The following is a 19,058-nucleotide window of genomic DNA, read 5'->3' as shown; positions in this document are numbered from 1 at the left end:
CGTTTTGTTAAATGTAATTCCTTTTGGTAAGTTCATTCCTATCTGCATTGCCCTGTGACCTTTTCATCCTCACCAAGAACGTTTCTGAAGGCTGCAGAATCTGAAAGTACAAATTATGTCTTTGATGTTGAGTTAATTTTAAAAGGAAAACCATAATAAATACCTTATCAAACAAGAGAATGTACCTTATTGTTGCTTGTTACCTGAGGAAACTTCCTTAGGTGTAAGTTAAAAATGTGGGTTTTTTTCTTGAGAGAAATGACAGAACATTTCTATGAACATTTGTTACCTTTTTTTTTTTCTTTTTTTTACTTTCACAGTTTACATCCTGCCTGAGTAAGCTAGGCTCTAAGATTATTTTTTTTCCCCGTGTCATTTTTTTTTTTTCCAACTGGCTCTGTTACAAAGCGTGTCTGTAACGAGAGTGGCACTATCCGAGATGGCAGCATCTGATGGAGCGGCTGTCCTCTGCTACTTGCTCTGTGGGGCAGCAGCCGCTGCGAGGAAACGTTTCCTCACAGCCTCCCAAGTCTCTCCCCATCTTCTATTGTGCCTTCTGTAGAAACAATTGAAACGTGTTTTCTATAATAGATAAACGCTGGAGGGTCGAGTGTCCTCTAAACAGGGTGGTAATTTAAGGTTACTTAAATGCTTCAGTTAATACGGAACACAGCTCTGTGTTTGCTTAGCCAGGCTAATCACGGGAAACTTGTTACCCCAGTGTGCTCAAACCAGTGTGTTTCACATCCTTAATGTTTCACAGCTTTCTGGATAAATCCAATTTTTCAGCTGCTCCTTAGCAGCTTGGGTCTCGTGTCCTTGAGAGAAGGCCTGCGGCTCTGCCATGGCGCTGCAGTTGGGTTTGATGGAAGCTTGCCTCAGTTGGTCTGCTGCTGTGTGGAAGGCTGGATGCTTGGTGAGCTTGAGCTCTGCAAGGTACCGTGTAGTTATACTGCAGGAGCTGCCCTGGGGACTGATGGTGGACTTTGCCTGGGAGTGATTTTGAAATATAATATCTATGACTTCAGGGAATATCTCACCTTGCACTGAGTTTCTTCAGATCTATTCAATTATTTTAGAATGAAATTTTGTACATTGATGGCATGGTTTTCACTACTTTCTCATAGAGGATTACTGAAATTAGAGATGTAGAAAATGCATTGAATCATGTAGTTCTTCTTACTTCAAACTCATCGTGCAAAATATATGAATTTTCCTCAAAGAGTCTTCTGTGAACCCTAGGTGTCATATGAAATGAAGGGAAATGGAGAAGCTTTCACCCTAAACAGTGATTACTGCCTGAGGTCCAGCTCCTGTCATCCTGTTGATATTGTGTAGTGGCTGTAGTGTAATGGAAGTACTTGTGGAGTAAGGTGTTGCTCAGAGTTTTAAAGAATTCTGCGAGAAATGAGGAAGAAAGCAAGGAGAAATACAAGGGAGTCCACACTGTGGACCCAAAACCAGACTAATATCTGTAGTAGTGGTCTTACAGTGATTGGTACAATTTTTCTGATAAGAAAATGTAAATTTGATTACTTTTCATACAACAGAGTTTAACTAGCCAAGCATTTTTTCTCCTCAGACTTTCAGTTAAAACACTTCAAGATGATCTGCATTTACTTCTGCTTGATTTGCATCTTTTTCTGTTATCTGTGAGTGAACAAATATCACTCAAGTGTGTGTTTGTTTTTTTTTTTTTTTTTTTTTTTGGTGGACATTCCAGATTACCAGAGAGTGTTAATAGGTATTTGCAGAATTTGGGAATGGGACCCAAATTAGAAATTAGATTTTGGAAAACAAGGTCAAGCACTGAGGAAGCTCTCTACCTATTTGACTTTCAAATACTGATACTTGCAGCGAAAGTTTGCAGTCTGCAGATGGGAATATGAGGCTTAGAAAGCGTTTGTTAAAAAGTTCAGAAAGCATAAATTTGAAAAGGGGTGAGCTTTTGCTAGCAGTTCACAAACCGAAGACAGAACTAATTTTGCTGCAAATTGTTTCAGCTGTTAGGCATAGCACAGAAGTTCTTGAGAAAGAAAATGAGCAAGTCAGGTTTCACATTGAACAAATAGTAAATGAGGTGCCATGCCACAGATTTAGATTGCTAGGTTTGTCAGAAGTGCAAAGGAAGAAGTTGGTGGTAGTCACAAGTGGCTGCTCGAAACATTGGCAGTTCTGTACAACTGGTACTGTGTTTGTGGCAGTGACAAGCACAGGGCCAAAGCTGGGGGTCAGTGGCAAGTGCTGTATACTTCTGTTGCTTGTGCAAATTATTTGGGATGAGCTCTTACCACGGAAGATAATGTCCAAATCCACTGTTTCCAAAGATAAATATTCTCTCTTCTCCTTTTACTTTTCTGAAACAGAGGGATCCAGTAAAATAAAGTGTGGAAAAGCCACAGTTTTCTCTGGTGTACATGTGCTTCTCTACATGTAAACAAATTTTACAAATGCAAATCAAAATGTAGTGAAACCGTATGGAAACAAACAAGCAATATTTGGGTGTCCTGAGTCAGACAATGAAAATGAAAGACAGTTTCAAATTCATTGTGAAATTTTAGTTTGAATGTGGGTGAAGCATTCACATCAGCATGTTATTGGATATTAAGGGAAAACAGTTCTATTAATCAGCACTTAATGTATTTATATAGATGTGCACTCATGTCTTGCCTTCCCCAGAACAAATGTTTTCCTTAAGTGTACTTGAGGTATGTTTTCCCTATGTCACTGTATTTGCAGTTTGAAATTTTTAATTTCTCTCTAATACAGCCTCGTTAATAAAACAGGGTATTATGTTTTAAGGTTTTCAAAAGATTTCACCTTGTTTTTATTACATTGCTGTATATTATCAGCATTGTCATCAGGTGTCCATATTGCCAGTGTGCTGAGGGGAGCATTTGATACTAATCTGTGGAGTGCAATTGAAGAAACGTCTGGTGATACAAGCATTAAACTACTTGAAGCATTTTCATATACTTTTTTTTTTTACTTTTTTTTTTCCCCAGTATATGCATCATGAATGAATCTGCCTCTAGTGGAAATGGTCAAGAGTTTGATGTATTTAGTGCTATGGACTGGAAGGATGGCATAGGTACTTTGCCAGGAAGTGACCTAAAGGTAAGACATGTAATTATTTTAATAAGCAAAGTAAAAATGTTATTATGCCAAAAAAAATGCTTTTCACAAGCTGATGTGTAGGTATCTGCTTTTATGAATAAAACATGAATCTGCAGATCTGAGTTAAGAGACTGTATCCTGTTAGCTTTTAGCTCTGGGGTTTCTTGATTCAGTTTCTGGTGCTGGCACAGACAGCCGTCATCCCCGTACAAATGCATAAATTAGCGCTGCCTCACTATATAGACAGAAGTAATCAAGTGCACGAAATCCAAAAGAAATCTCAAAAGTTAAGTGTGAATTTTCAGTCCACTTAGAGCATTGTATTACCATATCACTAAGAATCTTTATATTGTCATTTGCTCTTATGATCTCGTCTTTTTAGTTCTTTTTATTTCTAAAAATAGGGTTTTTTTGCTGTGCTTTTGTCATCTGGGTGCCTAGAAAAATGAATAAAGCAGGTGCTTCTGAACTTGGTATAGTTTAGAAATTTGAATGATATTGACATAGTACTTTTACTTGCATTTTTAATGCCAATTTTATTTACTGAAATAAATAATAACAATTTGATTTTTTTCCAAAATATTTTGTGGATGTTGTTATCTGATACTTTTTTACTGTGTCATCAGAAGGTGTTCTCTGCCACATTAGCTAAAAATACAGTTTTGATATTAAAGACTTTCTTGCTGTTATTTCCTATTGATTATAGTCAATATTTTCATGCCATTCCGTTTAGACTAACATTGATGAAGTTTTCTCATAGCTTTTTTTTTTTTTAAAGGAATCTCACAAGAAAATGTGTTGGTTTTTAAAATAACTTTTATCCCTTGGTGCCTGATACAATTTCCATTGTTGAAGAGTCAAAAAATGTTTGAAATTCAGGACATGTTGCAAGTGTGGTTTTGTGTTGTGGGTTTTGTTTTTTTTTTTTTCTTCCTTTAAAATCACAGAACCATAGAGTAGATTTGCAGAATAATTTTCTTTGGAAATGGACCTCAGAACAGCACATCTGAGCACCCCAGACCTCAAGTCAACTTAGATCAGGTAGCTCAGGGCCTTGTCCAGTATGGATCTGGTTATCTCCAGGGTTAGAGATACCACAATCTCTCTGGGCAACCTGTTTCAGGATTTGATCACCCTCATAGTGATTTTTTCTTTTTGTGGATACTTTGTTGGAATTTCCCCTTTTGCAACTTGTGTCTGTTGCCCCTTGTCCTTTTACTGTGCACAGCTGAGAAGAACCTGGCTCCATCCCCTCTGTATCTGACCATTAACTACTGGAAGACAGCAGTAAAATCTCTGCTTCTATTCTTAAGACCAAGCGAACAGTTTCACTCAATTTCATCTTGCATGTCATCTGATACAGACCCTGCTTGTTTTGGTGGACATCCACTGAACTTGCTCCAGTATGTCAGTGTCTCTCTCCTACTGGACACAGTAGTCTGCCTATGGTCTCATGTTTAAGTAGAAGGGAATAGTCAGTTCCCTCAACCTGTTGGCTGCCCTCTTGCTAAAGCAGGCCTGGTTGCTCAATGGCCGCCTTTGCTGCCAGGGCCTCTTGCTGACTCATGTTCAACTTCTAGGTCTTCTTCTGCAAAGCCGTTTTCAAATAGCCCCCAGGCTGTACTGGTGCACACAGCTGCTCTGTCCCAGCAGCAGGGCCTCGCATGTGCTTTTGTAGACCTTCATGAGATCATGTTAGCCCATTTCTTCAGTGTGTCGAGGTCTTTATGAATAGCAATGCTGCCCTGCAGTTTTTCACCCAGAGTCTCCAATTTTGTAATTTGCTTTTTGCTTCCTGTCCACATATAGAAACCTTTCCTGTTGCCTTTGGTAGTTTCTTCTCCAGTTGAGCTTTGGGTTTCCCGATTCCATCATTCTACACTACAGCAATATCACTATATACCTTCTGTCTGGAATGCTTCCCCTGTTTCACCTTCTGCATACTTCCTTTTCCATTTGAATTAAGTCAGGAGTCCCTAGTTCATTCATGTTGGCCTTCATCTGCATTTGCCTAACTTCTTGCACATTGGCACGCATCGTTCTCCTCGTGTGGAGTCCCTGGAAAGATATCCAGATTTCCTGGGCCTGTTTACCCATTAAAGCAGTCTCCTCTATGATCCTGCCAAGCAGATCTCTGAACAAGCCAAAATCTGCCTCCCCTGAAGTCCAGTGCTGCTGTTTCAGGATTTCAGTCTTCACCATGTCATGGTTGCTGCTGCCAAGGCATCAGCCTCCACATTTCTGACCAATTCTGTGTTTCTTTAAAAAGTCCAGGCTTTTGAAATTCCTTTCTCTTTTAATGAGCAACATTGTGTGAAATGCAAAAATACCATTGATATGTTTGAGGAATACAAAAGGGAACAATGCAGGAAAATATAATAATCTCATGTAAATTGTTGGTACATACGTTGTTCAGTTCCTGTTACCCTATGTAAAAAGAAACAAAACTGAAGCAAAGGTTGGGTCGTTAATTAGTAGAAGAATGGAAAAGCTTCCATACAAAGTGGGGTAAGGGAGTGGGAGGTGTAGCTGAGGATAAGGTCAAGAAATCATGCATCCCGTTCAGGAAAGCATGAGCTTCATTTTAAAGTTGTTCTTCTGTATGTGGTGGTTTTGTGGTTTTTTGTTTAGTTTTGTTTGGTTGGCTTTTTTGTTGTTGTTTTTGTGTGGTTGGTTGGTTGTTTGTTTTTAGTAGTTATTATTTTTATTTGGAAACAAATAGGTATTTGATTTTTGGACAGAGATTCTTTCTTTGTTTCTGGCATTATGGAAGACACAGAGGTGCAATGGTAATGTACCCAGGATGCTGAAAGATACAGAGCAAGCTGGCCAGGCAGCTCATTCTGGTCTTTTTAAAAAACGAACAAACAAACAAAAGCAACAAGTGACTGGGTGAAATTGAAGTGCAGCCATTCTAACACTGACCGAAGGAATAGTATTTTCTAACAATGCAGAATTAGCCTAAGGAACACACTGGACCAGAGAGCACCAATACTCAGTGGAAGACTAAGCATTCACATAGATACTGAAACAATTTGAGCTGTTAGAATATTAAGGATTTTTAAGCTTTCAAGATAATTGTAACAACTTAGTTTTAAGGGCTGCTTCTAAATACTAATGGTTAAAAGAGTGACTAATACCTTGAAACTGTAAAAGTGACCATGGAAGATATGTTATGCTCTTTGTGGAATTCTCAGAGTAGGCATTTTTATAGACATTAACATGGATGGTTTACCTGAACTGTCCTGATAACAGAGTATTTAGTACTGTGTCCTAGAGAAAATAGCCTTACATAGCTGTTACTTCTTGTGAGCTTGCATATGTCTTTCAAAAGTTATGACAGACTTGTTCCACTAACATTATCCAACCATTGTCATGTATTTACATTGAAATGCAATTGAAAAATCCAGTGAAAACAGTGTAGTAGCAAAATGCACAAAGTTTCTGTTTTTACAGACTGGTAATAGGTTAGAGTGCCTGGTTTTTCTTTTTAACTAATAAGCAATAGCTGAACTACTCATTACAGACAATGCATTGCTTACATTCTCACATTTAGTCTTTTGTCTTCATAAAACATTGGGGAAAATGAACACCCAGATTTGGTAAACTGTATTGTGTGAGGATGTTTTAAGTTAAACATATAGCAAAATGTTGAAATACTGCTTTTTAATGTAGAAATATTCGGGAGTTACCTACTTGAAGTTCTTATTTTTAGTTGTCTAAGTCATATGGCATTTGGCTTGTCTTTACTGCTTGCATGATGAAGTTGCATGCTTATTTTTACATATGCACTTTTTAAGTAATCTCTTTTCTTTTGCGCTGTATGAGTACACAGCCTTGTGAGATTGTCAGCCAAGCATATCTGAGCAACCATTCTTTTTAAGAACCACTTCATTTTTGTGAATATAAGCTCCTCTATGAATAACAGCTGGTAAAAAACTGTTTTAAGTAGTGTAATATTATTGAAACATTTACAAATAACTTTTCTCAATATTTCTTATCATTGCTTGAATTTAACTTTTCTTACAATGTAGAAGAACAGTTCCTCAGAAATAGAAAATGGCATTATTTCTTTTTGTGACAAAGTCCTATGGGTAGTTTCATTCCTACCAGACTTCACTGATATAGTCTGCACCAGGGGACACTCACTTCCCAGGCTCATCAAAAGAAGGGAGCGAGTCAGATACCAAGCCTCTGTTCTCAGCCGTGCTATGGTCTCTCACATCTACATCTGTTTCCACATTGGTGAAATGCCGAAAATGTTATTTTCCTATAATTTTGTGCAGTGTTAATTGTTAGAATTTTGTCACCCATAGTTGGAGAAGGCTGTTGAAATACATTACCATACAGATTTTGTTAAAACTCTTCAGCAGAAGTAGTCGTAAAATAGTTCATACTTCTTGAACGCTGCTTTGAGCGTGCTATGTGACAGATAAATAGTGAGTGGCTGTGGAAAACACTAGAATTTCAAATTTATACAGGGGACAGGGAGAATTAAAAATTATTCAGTATGATGCACTGAAGACTAAGAACAAAAATCTTAGCATTGTGTATTAGTTCTTTCAGGATGCTTGAATAAAACAGAAAACTCAAATTTCAGTAGAGTTTAAAATAGTTTACAAATTACAGAATGCCTTAATGTGGCAGGCTAAGTAATGTATGCTCATCTGAAAAACATCGGTGCTTACCAGTTACTCTGCATGGTGTGAATGTAAATGTGAAATACTCTTCTTTTCTCTTTTATGTTTTTAAATCTGTGTGCTGAGTGCAGGCAGTAACACCATCTCTTCAAGATTTAAATGTGCTCATTAAATTGGGAAAGCTGTAATAATTTACAGTCACTTCCTACTGCAGTGACAGAAGTTTATGAAGTACTTCATAATGAGTTTTCTAGTGCTTGTGTTTGGAAAGTGAGATGTTATATACTGCATGGACAGAATTTTGGTTGATATTTCTGGCTTGCAAATTGTGCTTGAAAAAAAAGGATGATGATAAGATTAGCCTGTAAATAAAGTTGGGCAGCTAATATCATAGGATACCAACTATAATAGTGGAACATGAATGGTGGAATAATGGTCAGTGGTGCTCGGTATTTCCAGGCACACTCTAGAGAAGGTGAGGGTGATTCAGCATGCTGTGTTTCTGGATGCATAGGTGCAGCAACTCAAGGCAGTAAAGTGCATCCTTCCACCTGCCAGTTCTGAAATTGGGTTCAAGCTTGCTTGAGGTAATAAACTTTTTGAAAACATCTTTTTTTTTTTTTTTTTTTTTTCTCACATGCTTATATGTCAGAAATACCAGTATTGTCTCAGACAGTAGCTAACTACAGTGCTTTTTTGGTGCAAAGCTGTTTCTGTCCTCACACAGTGGCACATGCTGCACTGAATCTGAGGAGGCATTTGTCTTTCAGGGGAGAGTTCCTGACAGTGTCCATGGGAAACATCAGCTACTGGGAGCTGGTTAAATCCCTTTTCCCACTGGAAGGGCGTTATTCCACAGAGAAGATAATTCCCTTCAGGGAAGCTGGTAGTGCAGGGAGGAGAAAGCAAGGCACGTTAGACTTTCTCTGACCATGTGCAAGCCCCAGCAGATGTATTATACCTAGTGACCTGGTCTTTTCCACATGGAATTAACTTTCTTCTCTTGCAATCTAATGTAATTAGTTAGCTCACACTCAGCTTCACCGCCATAGATTTCTGGCTAAAACTTTGCATTGTCCTGAAATGATTTTACCTTATTTAAAAACAGAAAGAACAAAAAGGAAGTTTCACTGTTAAAGTTGCTAAAACTTCAAAACCAAGAAATGCTGGTGTTGGGTTTGCCTTTCGATCTTTGATTGGGTTTCCTCATGTGTAGTCATGGTAGAACCTTCACTAAAGGGATCACGTGCTATTTTGCCATAGAATCTACTGCATCATTTGCTGTAAGTTGTGTTAGACTTGTAAATAACATGACAGAGGATTTCAGGAAGGAAAAGGAATAGTTTCATGATTAATGCAGGTAAATCCCACACAGGAAAGCTTAGGGCAGCACTTGCTTCTACCACAGCCTTCCTGTGTGGTGCTGAACAACTCACTGGAACCAAAACTTTGGCAGGTACCCATTCATTTTTTTATTTGTTACTTGCCTGGGTTCTCCATGAGATATTAGTGTTTGGTGTTTAGAAATATCCTGGCTGAAATAATTCAGAGCCAGGATTGCTTTGTAGGTCAACTTCTGGATCAATAAGCATCAACTTGGCAGGCCTTGACTTCTGGCTCTGTCACTGATTTATGTGTCACCTTAAGAAAGTCTGTTTAGTTGCAATTTCCTACTCAAGTGGAGATAATAAGGCAGACTGAGTTTGCAGCGGAGAGAAATCATTGAGAAGCCCTCTGGTACTAAGATAATTCTTGAGCACTCAGGACTGAAAGGGGAATTGGAAAAGCCTGAGGATTGTCTAAGAATAAAGTAGATAAACGTTGCTGCAGACAAGACTGAGGTATCAGCAGTTTGCTGGGGGAACGCCAGTCTCTCTTGCTAAAGGTCTAAGTTTTCTGGTACCGAAGCTTTCAATTCAGAAGTGATTAGAGAATGTTCCTATTACTTTTTTCCTTTTTTTTTTTTTTTAAGGCTGTAATTTGATACTCATTCTTTCCTGCTTGTGCCTGCCCAGATAGGAAAAAAACTTTCCTTTTGGATGCAGATTGACCTCTCTTCTTCATTACTTCAGGATTAGCCTATTGCAGTGTTACTACTGAAGTATCTTAAAATCAGTTGAAGATTGCTTGAAGTGTTTGACTTTCTTGCTGACAGCATCGTTCCAGTGAGAGGGGCTCTGGCCCTGCCTCTTGGTCATGATATGGAATTTAATTGCTGCTGATTATGATTTAGGGAGCCTTAAATAGCCTGGGATCCTGCTTAAGTTGTCTTTTGCCGTAGTTATCAGAGCCAGGAGTGTGCAGGCAGGATCCCTTCTCATCGCTGAAGAAAGGGAATAGCCAGGTGCAGGGGACACATTCCCCTAACCTTCTACATCCCTGAAAGAGTCAGATTTTTGTGACCAGGCAAGCATCAGGGGTTACATGCTTACTGAGGGCTTTGAAATAAGCTGGGAGTAGAGTACTCAGAAGGATGTAGAGCCTAGGCAGAGATATTGTTAGTTTTCCTTTGTAAGTGTGTGAGAACAGAGGTTTTGTTTCAGGAATTACTTCGCACTGCACTGTAACAGTAATTGCTAGAGTGCCTAAAGCTTTTTTAGATACATGCTCTTTGTTATTTTAGTGGGTTTTTTTAAAGAAAATAAACAGTCATTCTACTTTCAAACCCTGTAGAGTAAATAAGACTGGCTTTATTGCTTGAAGAAAGAGTATAAAAATACCCAACAGCTGCCTCATTTTCTGAATGCTATCCAGCCTCTGCCTGGGGCAGGGGTTCTGTGGAAAAAATAGTATGTGATCGTGCATGTAAAGACTGTATCACACACACACAGAGAAGAGGAGAATGGTTGAATGGACAAGTTCTGGCATTTACTAACTTATTCAACTTAAATATTATGTAAAAAATAGTTTGGCATGTAATGGGATGTGGTTGGACAATACAGTGTCTATAGGCAATTCCTTTGCTTTAAAGAGAGGAGCTGTAAGATACCGGAAAGGCTCTGGTTTATCTGAGCAGTCCCACTGAAATCACTGTGATCAAACCGTGATTAAAATCAAGAGCGATGACTCCTGTTTGCTAACCAGAGATCTGAGTGTAGTTTTTTGGCTTGTGTCTCTGAAGTCCCAGGTGTCGATCTTTTTGGCAGACTGCTGTATAACTCTGCTGCTTGTAAATTTAGTTATTTCGTAGACATGAAGAGTCTTTACTCAATTTACTTCTGTTTTGGATAATACAAATTTTTCTGGTTTCTTCTGAGCTAGTCCACAATTGTACTGTTGTGAGTTCAAGATGAGTTTTATTTCTGAAGTTGCTGTCAGAATGCAGCAACAATGTCTTAACTGCAGTGAACTCTTTGTCCTTATCTTGCCCAGTAGATGGTAGTGTTGGCTGTTTTTTCTAATTTATTTTAAAACTGTGCATTAAGATGCGTAATTTTAAAGCTGTGTTTTAAGGTGCACAGGTTTCTTTGTTCTTTTTTTGTCCTTTGCACTTTAGTTTTTCTTCCTTTTTCTTCCTTTTTGTCTCTGCCTTTTCTCCCAAATTATATTTTGACCTTGTAGAAAGCAATAATAGCTTTTATTCTGATTTGATCTCTCTCTCAGTACCTATAAGATCTAGTACACTTTTAAAAGGGTTCAAGTAACAGCAAATGGACATAGTCTGATATTTGTTGCTCTGAATTAGACACATGCAACATGAGAGACTTAATTTGAAACTAGATTGTATATATTTATTCCCAATAGGTTTGAGTGTCTGAGAATTAATCTGCAATATGGTAGACATTTTTCATTATTTGCAGATTTTCTTTTATCCCATGTAGTGACAAATACACTGAGTAGTTTTATAAAATGAGGAGAAAGAGAACTGAAAGCCCTCTTAACATAAAATTCCACTTGCATAAAACTACCGAGTGCCTTCCAGCCTGCATGATAAGGCAAAGAACTTCCATTAGGAATGGAAATGTCCTAAAGCCACTGGAGGAGGGACAGCAGAATTCTACCTGCAGTGTTACGCTTGGTGACATTCACTGAGAAAAGGTTAATTTCCATGGCTGAGCCCAACACATAGTGGGTAAAGGATGATGGGCTAATCAAGAAGATGGAGCGCCATTTTCATAAGAACAGACAGAGCTTGTACTTAACCTAATGAAATTAGGTCTGCAGATATATAATTCCTTCCTTCAAATGTAGACCCAGAGAGTAAGCACTCGGGTACTAGAGCCATGTAATCCGTAGGGTAACATTGAGTAAAGAACAAATGGGTATAAACTGATAATGAGTGGATGTAAATGAAGTTATAAGAAGGTTTTTCAAGAAAGAAATTCAGGAATGGACTTTCATTGGAGTCACTGGTAAGAGAAAATCTGGCCACTTCTCCATTGTAGCTGAAACATTTATGAAATACTCGGTGCAATAGTAGTGCCTGCAACAAACAAAGGCTTCATCTCAGTGACTTATGATACTTGGTGTAAATGTTAATGCAATTTTAATTTTTAAAAATATAGTAATTTTTATCCCTACAGAAGAACTTAGCATGTGGAGAGACAGAAATGGTTCAGAAAGTATTTATAAAGTTTGACTATTATATATTTAAGCCTTGATTTCCCTTGATACATTTTTTATTTGTTGAATAAATACTAAAAAGTTCCTGGGGATTAAATTAACAGTCCTGTAAGCTGAAGTCCTGATACATCAGGGCATTGTTTCCCAAGAATGTGAAAATGTATTTCAGCTCTGAGTGGAAGGAATCTCTAGTGATCTTTAGAGGGAAGCTGCTATTTAATTCCCTTTTGAACCTTGTGGAAACTGCTGAACAAGGCAGCCAAGTAAGTTCTGTGTTGTATGCTTAACCACTAACAGTTGAACTCATCCTACTAACTCAGTTTGATATATTTGTGTTGAAAGAACTACAGTAACTTGAAAATGTGTATTTTTTACCATGTTTCTCACCTGTACATGAAACTTTGGAAGTCAAATTTTCTATCCAAATGTTATATTTATTTCTGTTTATCTTACTGTGGATTTGCTCATGAAAGCTCTTGAGGTTTCATTCTCCTCTTCTTCGCCTTCTGATCTTTTAAAACCATTGGCTCCATTGGGTGGGATAGAGAGGTTTCGTAACATTTGCAAATGGGCATTTGACAAAAGTCAAGTGGATTAAATTCATACCCGACAAGCTTTATAATTTATTCTCTTTTAAACACTGAAGTGACAAAGAGTCAGGTTTCTTTGTGAGATTATTTAAAAAGCACTTGATAATGGCCTTTGTTTCCATCAGTGGAAATTTTACTGTTTGCTTTAGTGAAGACAGGTTCAAGGAAAATCCCTTCATCCAATGCAAATTTATATGTTTACTTAAGGAGTTTTGTGACTTAAAACCCAAATCTTTACATCTCAGCCCTGGGTCCATCCTCAAAACTTAGTTCAATGGCACTGGTTCCTTCCCTCTGTATTACGTGCTGCAAACTTCCAGACTGTCAACACACCTAGGGAAGTCTACGGGAGGACTGCTCTTACTAAGTTTTAGCTTGGGTCACCAAAAATAGAGGAAAAATTGTGACAGAACCTTTACCTTTAGCTTTTTTGTCGCCCGCTTTCTAAGTAGAAGAGGCTTACAAAAGTGTTCATTTTTTTCATGGACACATAAACTGCCATTAATCTAGATTCTTTTTTGTCATGCTTCCAATAGCAGACACTACTTGGCACATTGCTCTGGCAGCTTTTATCCTGTGATGGCTTTGTGCAGCACGCTGCTCTGTACATCTGTTTATCCTGTTTTTAAACAATTAACCTCCGTCACAAGTTTTTCATTGCTTTACCTCCCCAGCTAAAATCCCAGAGTATGACTTCTCAGATCTGAAGCGTTTCTCCGATCAGCTATGGAGAGCTCGGCATGCACAGTAATGCTGAAGCTGTAGGTGGGGAAGCAGTGAGTGAAAGCAGACATGTCTGCTTCAGGTTTGTGTCCCAACAGGAGCTGGAGGCCTCTGACACTGATAAAGGGGAGGCTGTGGGCAAAAACAGGAGATAAAGAGGTGAGAGGAAGCATCTGGTCTTGTCTCATCATCCTGCCCGCTAAGGCAGTAGCAAGTGGTTATTCTCCATCACTGAGCCCATCTTAGCGTGGTGGCCTGACTATTGAAGAGCTGCTTCCTCAGTGGTTCAGCTCTTCCTATCTTGTTCTCTCATCTGTCTTTCATCATTTGATGCCTGTCTGTCAGCCCTCTGAAGCCAGAAGGGCTGGTGGGTCACTTCATTAACTAGGGTGACATTCTTGCCTACCACAGGAGGCCCCAGTGGAGGAGGAATGTATACATAGTGTCAAGGCTGAACATCTGTCGGGTCATGCAGAAATATCCCAGGTATTAATTGGACTATTAAGAAATACATTTGGTCTATGGATGTTCCAGCTGATATTTTGTGAAGGTGCAGGAGAGTGTTTCCAGAAGTTAACTAGTTAATAACCTCCCTGTGACCTATTAGTCGGTGGGCTGCACCACCATGTTTTGGTCAGTGCTGGCAGCCTGCTTTCTGAGCCAGGTCTTGTGGAGTTAGAACTCCTGGAAGCAAGGAATGTTTTTCCTCTGCCATCCACCCACTGCACAGGTAGCAAAGCACCTATAGCAAAAATTAACTTAGCCAGAATAGAAACCAGGCTGGGTGCATAAGTCAGTCATAAGACATGAGGATCATCTTCTGAGTAGTAACTCCAGTGCTCTTCTTTGGGTGGAACAGTGTGAATGTCTGTCCACAAACTGGTGTATGAGCATGTGGTGTTACTGCATTTGGTTGCCTTTCGAAGCTGAACTTCTCGTCTTTCAGTCCGGATGAATTTATTGACAGTTTGTCCACACTTGTATATCTGTTGTGAGCATAGCTGATCACAAGTAAAAATCTTGGCTCCAGAAGTTATACGACTGTGTGAGGTCCTCCTCTTCGTCCTCTTCCTCCCCTCAGCGTATGATACCTGAGCTGTTCACATACCTTAGGACCTGGTAGCTCTTTGCAAATGCTGAGGGTGGGAGGACTGTGTTAGAGGAAGCACACTGTTGTGGTATGTCTGTCATGGGGCTCACCTTTGCTTTCAGTCAAAATGACTTATTTTCAGTATTATACCATAGCAGGGTCCAAAGCGAGTAGGAGTGATTGATCCTGTAGCCTCTAGAGATACAGACAAGATCAGTGTAATGCCAAACAATTATTCCCTTTCTCATTTTCCCAAGGTCAAGTTACCTGACCAAAGAAACAGAATAGAATTCATGTTACTGTCCTGAAAGAATATTTTTGCAGGTGGATGCTGGGGAGCTTTGGAAGACCCTCTCAGGCTTAACTTTTTCCTGTTGGTCTCCATTGAGGAGAGCATCTCACTGCTAGAGACCATGCAACCAGCTGGGCCTGCAAACCATGTAGTAACTGGGAAGCTGAAGTTTATTTTTGTCTGGTAGCGCTGTAATCATTACGGCATTTGGAAAACACTTTTCTGCTGGCAGTAGAGTGGATGTAACTCCCGGTGCTCCCGTGTCAGCACAGCATGTGGGGCATTGTTGAGCCTTGCTTCTGGCTGACAGTAATATCGTGTTCAGCGTGTAATTAAACAGCTCATAAACTGCCTTCAGATGTTTATTTACATTCACTTTACAGTGAAGAAGTGCTGTGTTTTTGGAGGATGCTGACATTTCTGTACTCTATGAAGTGTTTGTATGTGATGTTTGGTTCCCTTTTCCTTAACAAAAATAGTGACTGGATTGCATTATTCTGCTGATAAAGGCATACAGTTAGGAGAATCTCCCATGAATTTCTGTTACTGATTTTTTTGCTTCTTTTGTGTAAGTTAGATACTGCTCTGCTTATGGAGGTATCTGTATCAGTATATATTGCAAATTAATACTTTTAGATAACAAAATAAGTTTGTATTTTGCTTGATAGAAAAAAGAAAGGCTTGTTTCCAGTTCTTGGGGACAAGCAGAAACATATAAGACTTAGATAATATGGTGAGGGCGCTGTGTAAAAGCTATCATGGTGAATAGAAGAAGACACCATAAGAGAGTGTTAGTAAATTTTTACTATATTCTGTGCCATTTGTTTTGTTTTACAGTTTAGGGTGAATGAATTTGGGGCCCTGGAAGTGATTACAGATGAAACTGAGATGGAAAGTGTTAAAAAGGCAACTGCTACCACAACCTGGATGGTTCCAACTGCTCAAGAAGGTCAGTTAAGAGTCAGTAAATATGTGGTAGAGTGTATTTTGTTTAATGTATCAGTTTTTCTTAAGTATGGCCCCCTAAAATAAAGCAAAACAAACAGAACACAAGCAAACTTATTTGCTTTAATGCACAGAGTATCTCTGATGATTTTACTTATTTCTTGGGGTGTGAATAAGTATGAAAATAAATGCATTTTAAGTAAGAGGAAATAATCGCACTGTGAACATCCGAAATTCAGTTACAGCCACAATTTTTTCTGACAGTAATGTTTTTTAAGTTTAGAATGAGTACTTTCCTTCTATTTAACTTGTGAAGTAGTCAAGTTCTTACTTCAAATTCTTGAGAATTTTTTTGATGTTATTTTTGTTGAGTTGATTCCCCAGACTGCCCACAGACTTTACTAACTGTCTACAGTACATTTGTGACCGAAGTACTGCCCACTGTAAACTGCCCTGACATGATGCTGGCTACTGCTCAGCTGCTACTACCAGTGTCAATGCATAGAGTCTGTACTGTTGCCTTGCTCCTGCTGACTATGCTTTTTTACAGCATTAAAATTAGTGTGTGGTAACTGCTTATGTTTATCTTGAATGATAGAATTCTAGTAGTTGTACTATCTGTCTACCACATAAGGTGTTTCCTGGATTTAAAATACTGATGTAAGGAAACATGTTTTGTTTGAGGAAAGTTGGTTTATATGGTGATAAATTCTGAGAATTTTGATACGTTGACTCCAGCAATGATGGAGTAGTCTGAAAGAGAATATCACAGCTGGTTTTGTGGTTACTTAAAACTACTTAGTTTTTTTTCCTTGTTGATATTATATTTTATCAATTTTCTTTAAAAATATGCGTTCTGGAAATCCCTTGGAAAGAAGACTTTAAAATTTTGGTTTAACAATCAGCATAAGCGTGATAAGCAAAGTCAGTGAAAGTTTTCCTTTGCTACTCACCCGCAATTAAGTCTTAACTATTATGTGACTTTTGTGCATAGGTGAACCATTTACACCAGTGGGAAAGTAGTTTGGGCCTCAGCTGTGGGCTCTGAGGCTTCAGACCACAGCTACTCTGTTTTGTAGGTCTGTCTCCAAGGCAATGATAGTTATTCAAGATGCAATTGTGTGATGAGAATGGCAACAGTGTGATAGCATAGTAGCACAACAGGTTCTCTCCTTACACTGAGGGATCACTGTTACCTACAGTAAAGCATACAAATTCATCCCTTATGGTCTGGTAAACCTAAAAATATATTACTTCTGAATTAAAGGGTATTTATGGACACATAATCATACCAAATATGCATTCTAGTACTACCTTACACTGTACTCGATCAGTTTAATGCTCCCCAAAGATAAAAATATTGCTAATTTTTTCCATTGTAATAGGAAGTAGTTGTTTTAAACTGCTAATGCTGGCGTGCAAATATGGCATGTAAATCATATATTCTTCTAGTGGAGGTAGTCTTCACACGAGTTCATTTGACTCTGCTGTCAGCGACGGTACAGTGCTCAAGCAAAAGAAATAGTTTCTGACTTCAAATTTGCCTTTTGGTGGGGATGCAAAGTCAACGGCCTGCTCTAGAGGCTGAAGAACTTGACATACTTCATGCTGGCCTGTGAATGAAAGAAGCAGCATCCTCTCCTAGGCTACAGCCTCTTGTGGGGAAATTGTAGTTTAGGATGAGTAACTTAGTATTCAAAAATTTCTTTGTAACAAATTAGTGTTGTGTTTTGTTTTGTTTTTTTTTTCTTCTGGTGGACCTCATGCAGCTTGAGCAATAGTTACTGTTGTGAGAGACTGTAGATTGTAGTCAGTGATTTACTTCCACAAATAAGTTCACCTCTTGAAAGATAACTCCATCCCAAAGCTTTTTCCCAAATAACCCGATATGTAGTTAAAAAATGAGGCACATCAGCAGGAGATGAGGTAATGGGCTCCGGGCAGTGATGACTCTGGGCAGTCAGCACAGTGCTTGTCACAAAATTCACTCCTTCCATGAGCAGCCACATCAAGCAGTGTTGATGTGCTACTGATGACAGAAGCATGAGGTTGGTGGATTCCTCTCTCTAGTGTAGCAATATGAAAACCCAGCTTGCTTTGTCAGGAATACAGACCCCATACAGGCACTGACTCCCAGTTCTTCATTCTAAGAAGAGTGGCTTGACGTGTCTTTTTCTGTTTGCTTGGCAAGGCCTGCTGAGGATGGTTGGAAATGTATCACCTCTGCCTAAGTGAAGTTACTTTTTTTCATTGTGCAGCCTTTTCAGAAAAGACAGGGATCCCCACAAGGTTGAAGGAAACTGCAAAAATGGATGGACTTGTTTTCTGTGAAAACTGTTACAGCTATGGTACCATAGAAGAATTTGTTCCTGAAGGGAAATTTTGCAGCCAGAAATGTGCCCAACAAGTAAAAAACAAGTAGGTGCTATTGTAAAGCATAGAAACAAAGAATTTGGCATAAATGGAGCATAGGAGTGGTGGGATAAAAACATTACTCGTGGGGCAAAGGGAGGTATTAAGCAGCCATGTTTTGATAAGTCTCCGTCAGTTTATAGTGTTCTTTCACTGTTTTTCAGGTAAATGCATTTGGTTTTGTCTAACACTGATGATGAGGGCAGTGTTTTTTGCTCAGAGTGTGCTGTGTTCTACTGTCAGATGCAAGCAGTAAAACAGTCTATGGGATGCATGAATCACTGTCAGACTCCCACCCCGTTTCATAATCATTGGAATTAAGATAATCAGTAATGAGACGGTTGGTGTGGTATGTTATGTTAATTATAATTAAGTGCAAGAGCTGTGTTATAGATGACAGTGAGTGAAAACATGAACATACTGTAGTTTCTCAGTTCCTTTCCTTTCAGTCAGTGCAGTTCATCTCATTGTAAAAGAAGGTTTGTGTTAGTATGTCCTTTCTGTATTGCATATTACTGCATTACGGTAGTTTTTAACATCTATGATATTGTGCATTTTCCTTCATTTTTAGCTAATTGCTTTAAAATTTTCTGTTCTAATTGCTTGTTTAGCAATTTGTACAGTCACATACCAGCTTTCTCCAATTGGATTTGTCAGTCGTAACAATTGCCTTTGCTCTCCTTTCT

General features: G+C 38.7%; 1 protein-coding gene across 8 annotated transcripts in view; it reads left to right on the top strand.

The window, feature by feature from the left end:
• The window catches only part of L3MBTL3 (L3MBTL histone methyl-lysine binding protein 3), a 79,250-nt gene that overhangs the window by 6,659 nt on the left and 53,533 nt on the right, over positions 1-19,058 (top strand). For 6 of the 8 annotated variants that reach the window (XM_065834162.2, XM_065834165.2, XM_065834160.2 and 3 more), the window contains exons 2-4: positions 3,006-3,117; positions 15,853-15,964; positions 18,219-18,378. In XM_065834162.2, the coding sequence (XP_065690234.1) occupies positions 3,016-3,117; positions 15,853-15,964; positions 18,219-18,378 (374 nt within the window). In that variant the 5' untranslated portion in view covers positions 3,006-3,015. Of the gene's footprint in view, positions 1-790; positions 937-3,005; positions 3,118-15,852; positions 15,965-18,218; positions 18,379-19,058 lie in introns of those variants that run through there. The other 2 variants (XM_071806564.1, XM_071806562.1) reach the window with 2 other exon arrangements.

This window comes from Patagioenas fasciata, chromosome 3 (assembly GCF_037038585.1).
Source record: "Patagioenas fasciata isolate bPatFas1 chromosome 3, bPatFas1.hap1, whole genome shotgun sequence".
NCBI lineage: Eukaryota > Metazoa > Chordata > Aves > Columbiformes > Columbidae > Patagioenas > Patagioenas fasciata.
Note: the sequence above shows the minus strand (reverse complement) of the source record. Positions and strands in the feature narration are given on the sequence as shown.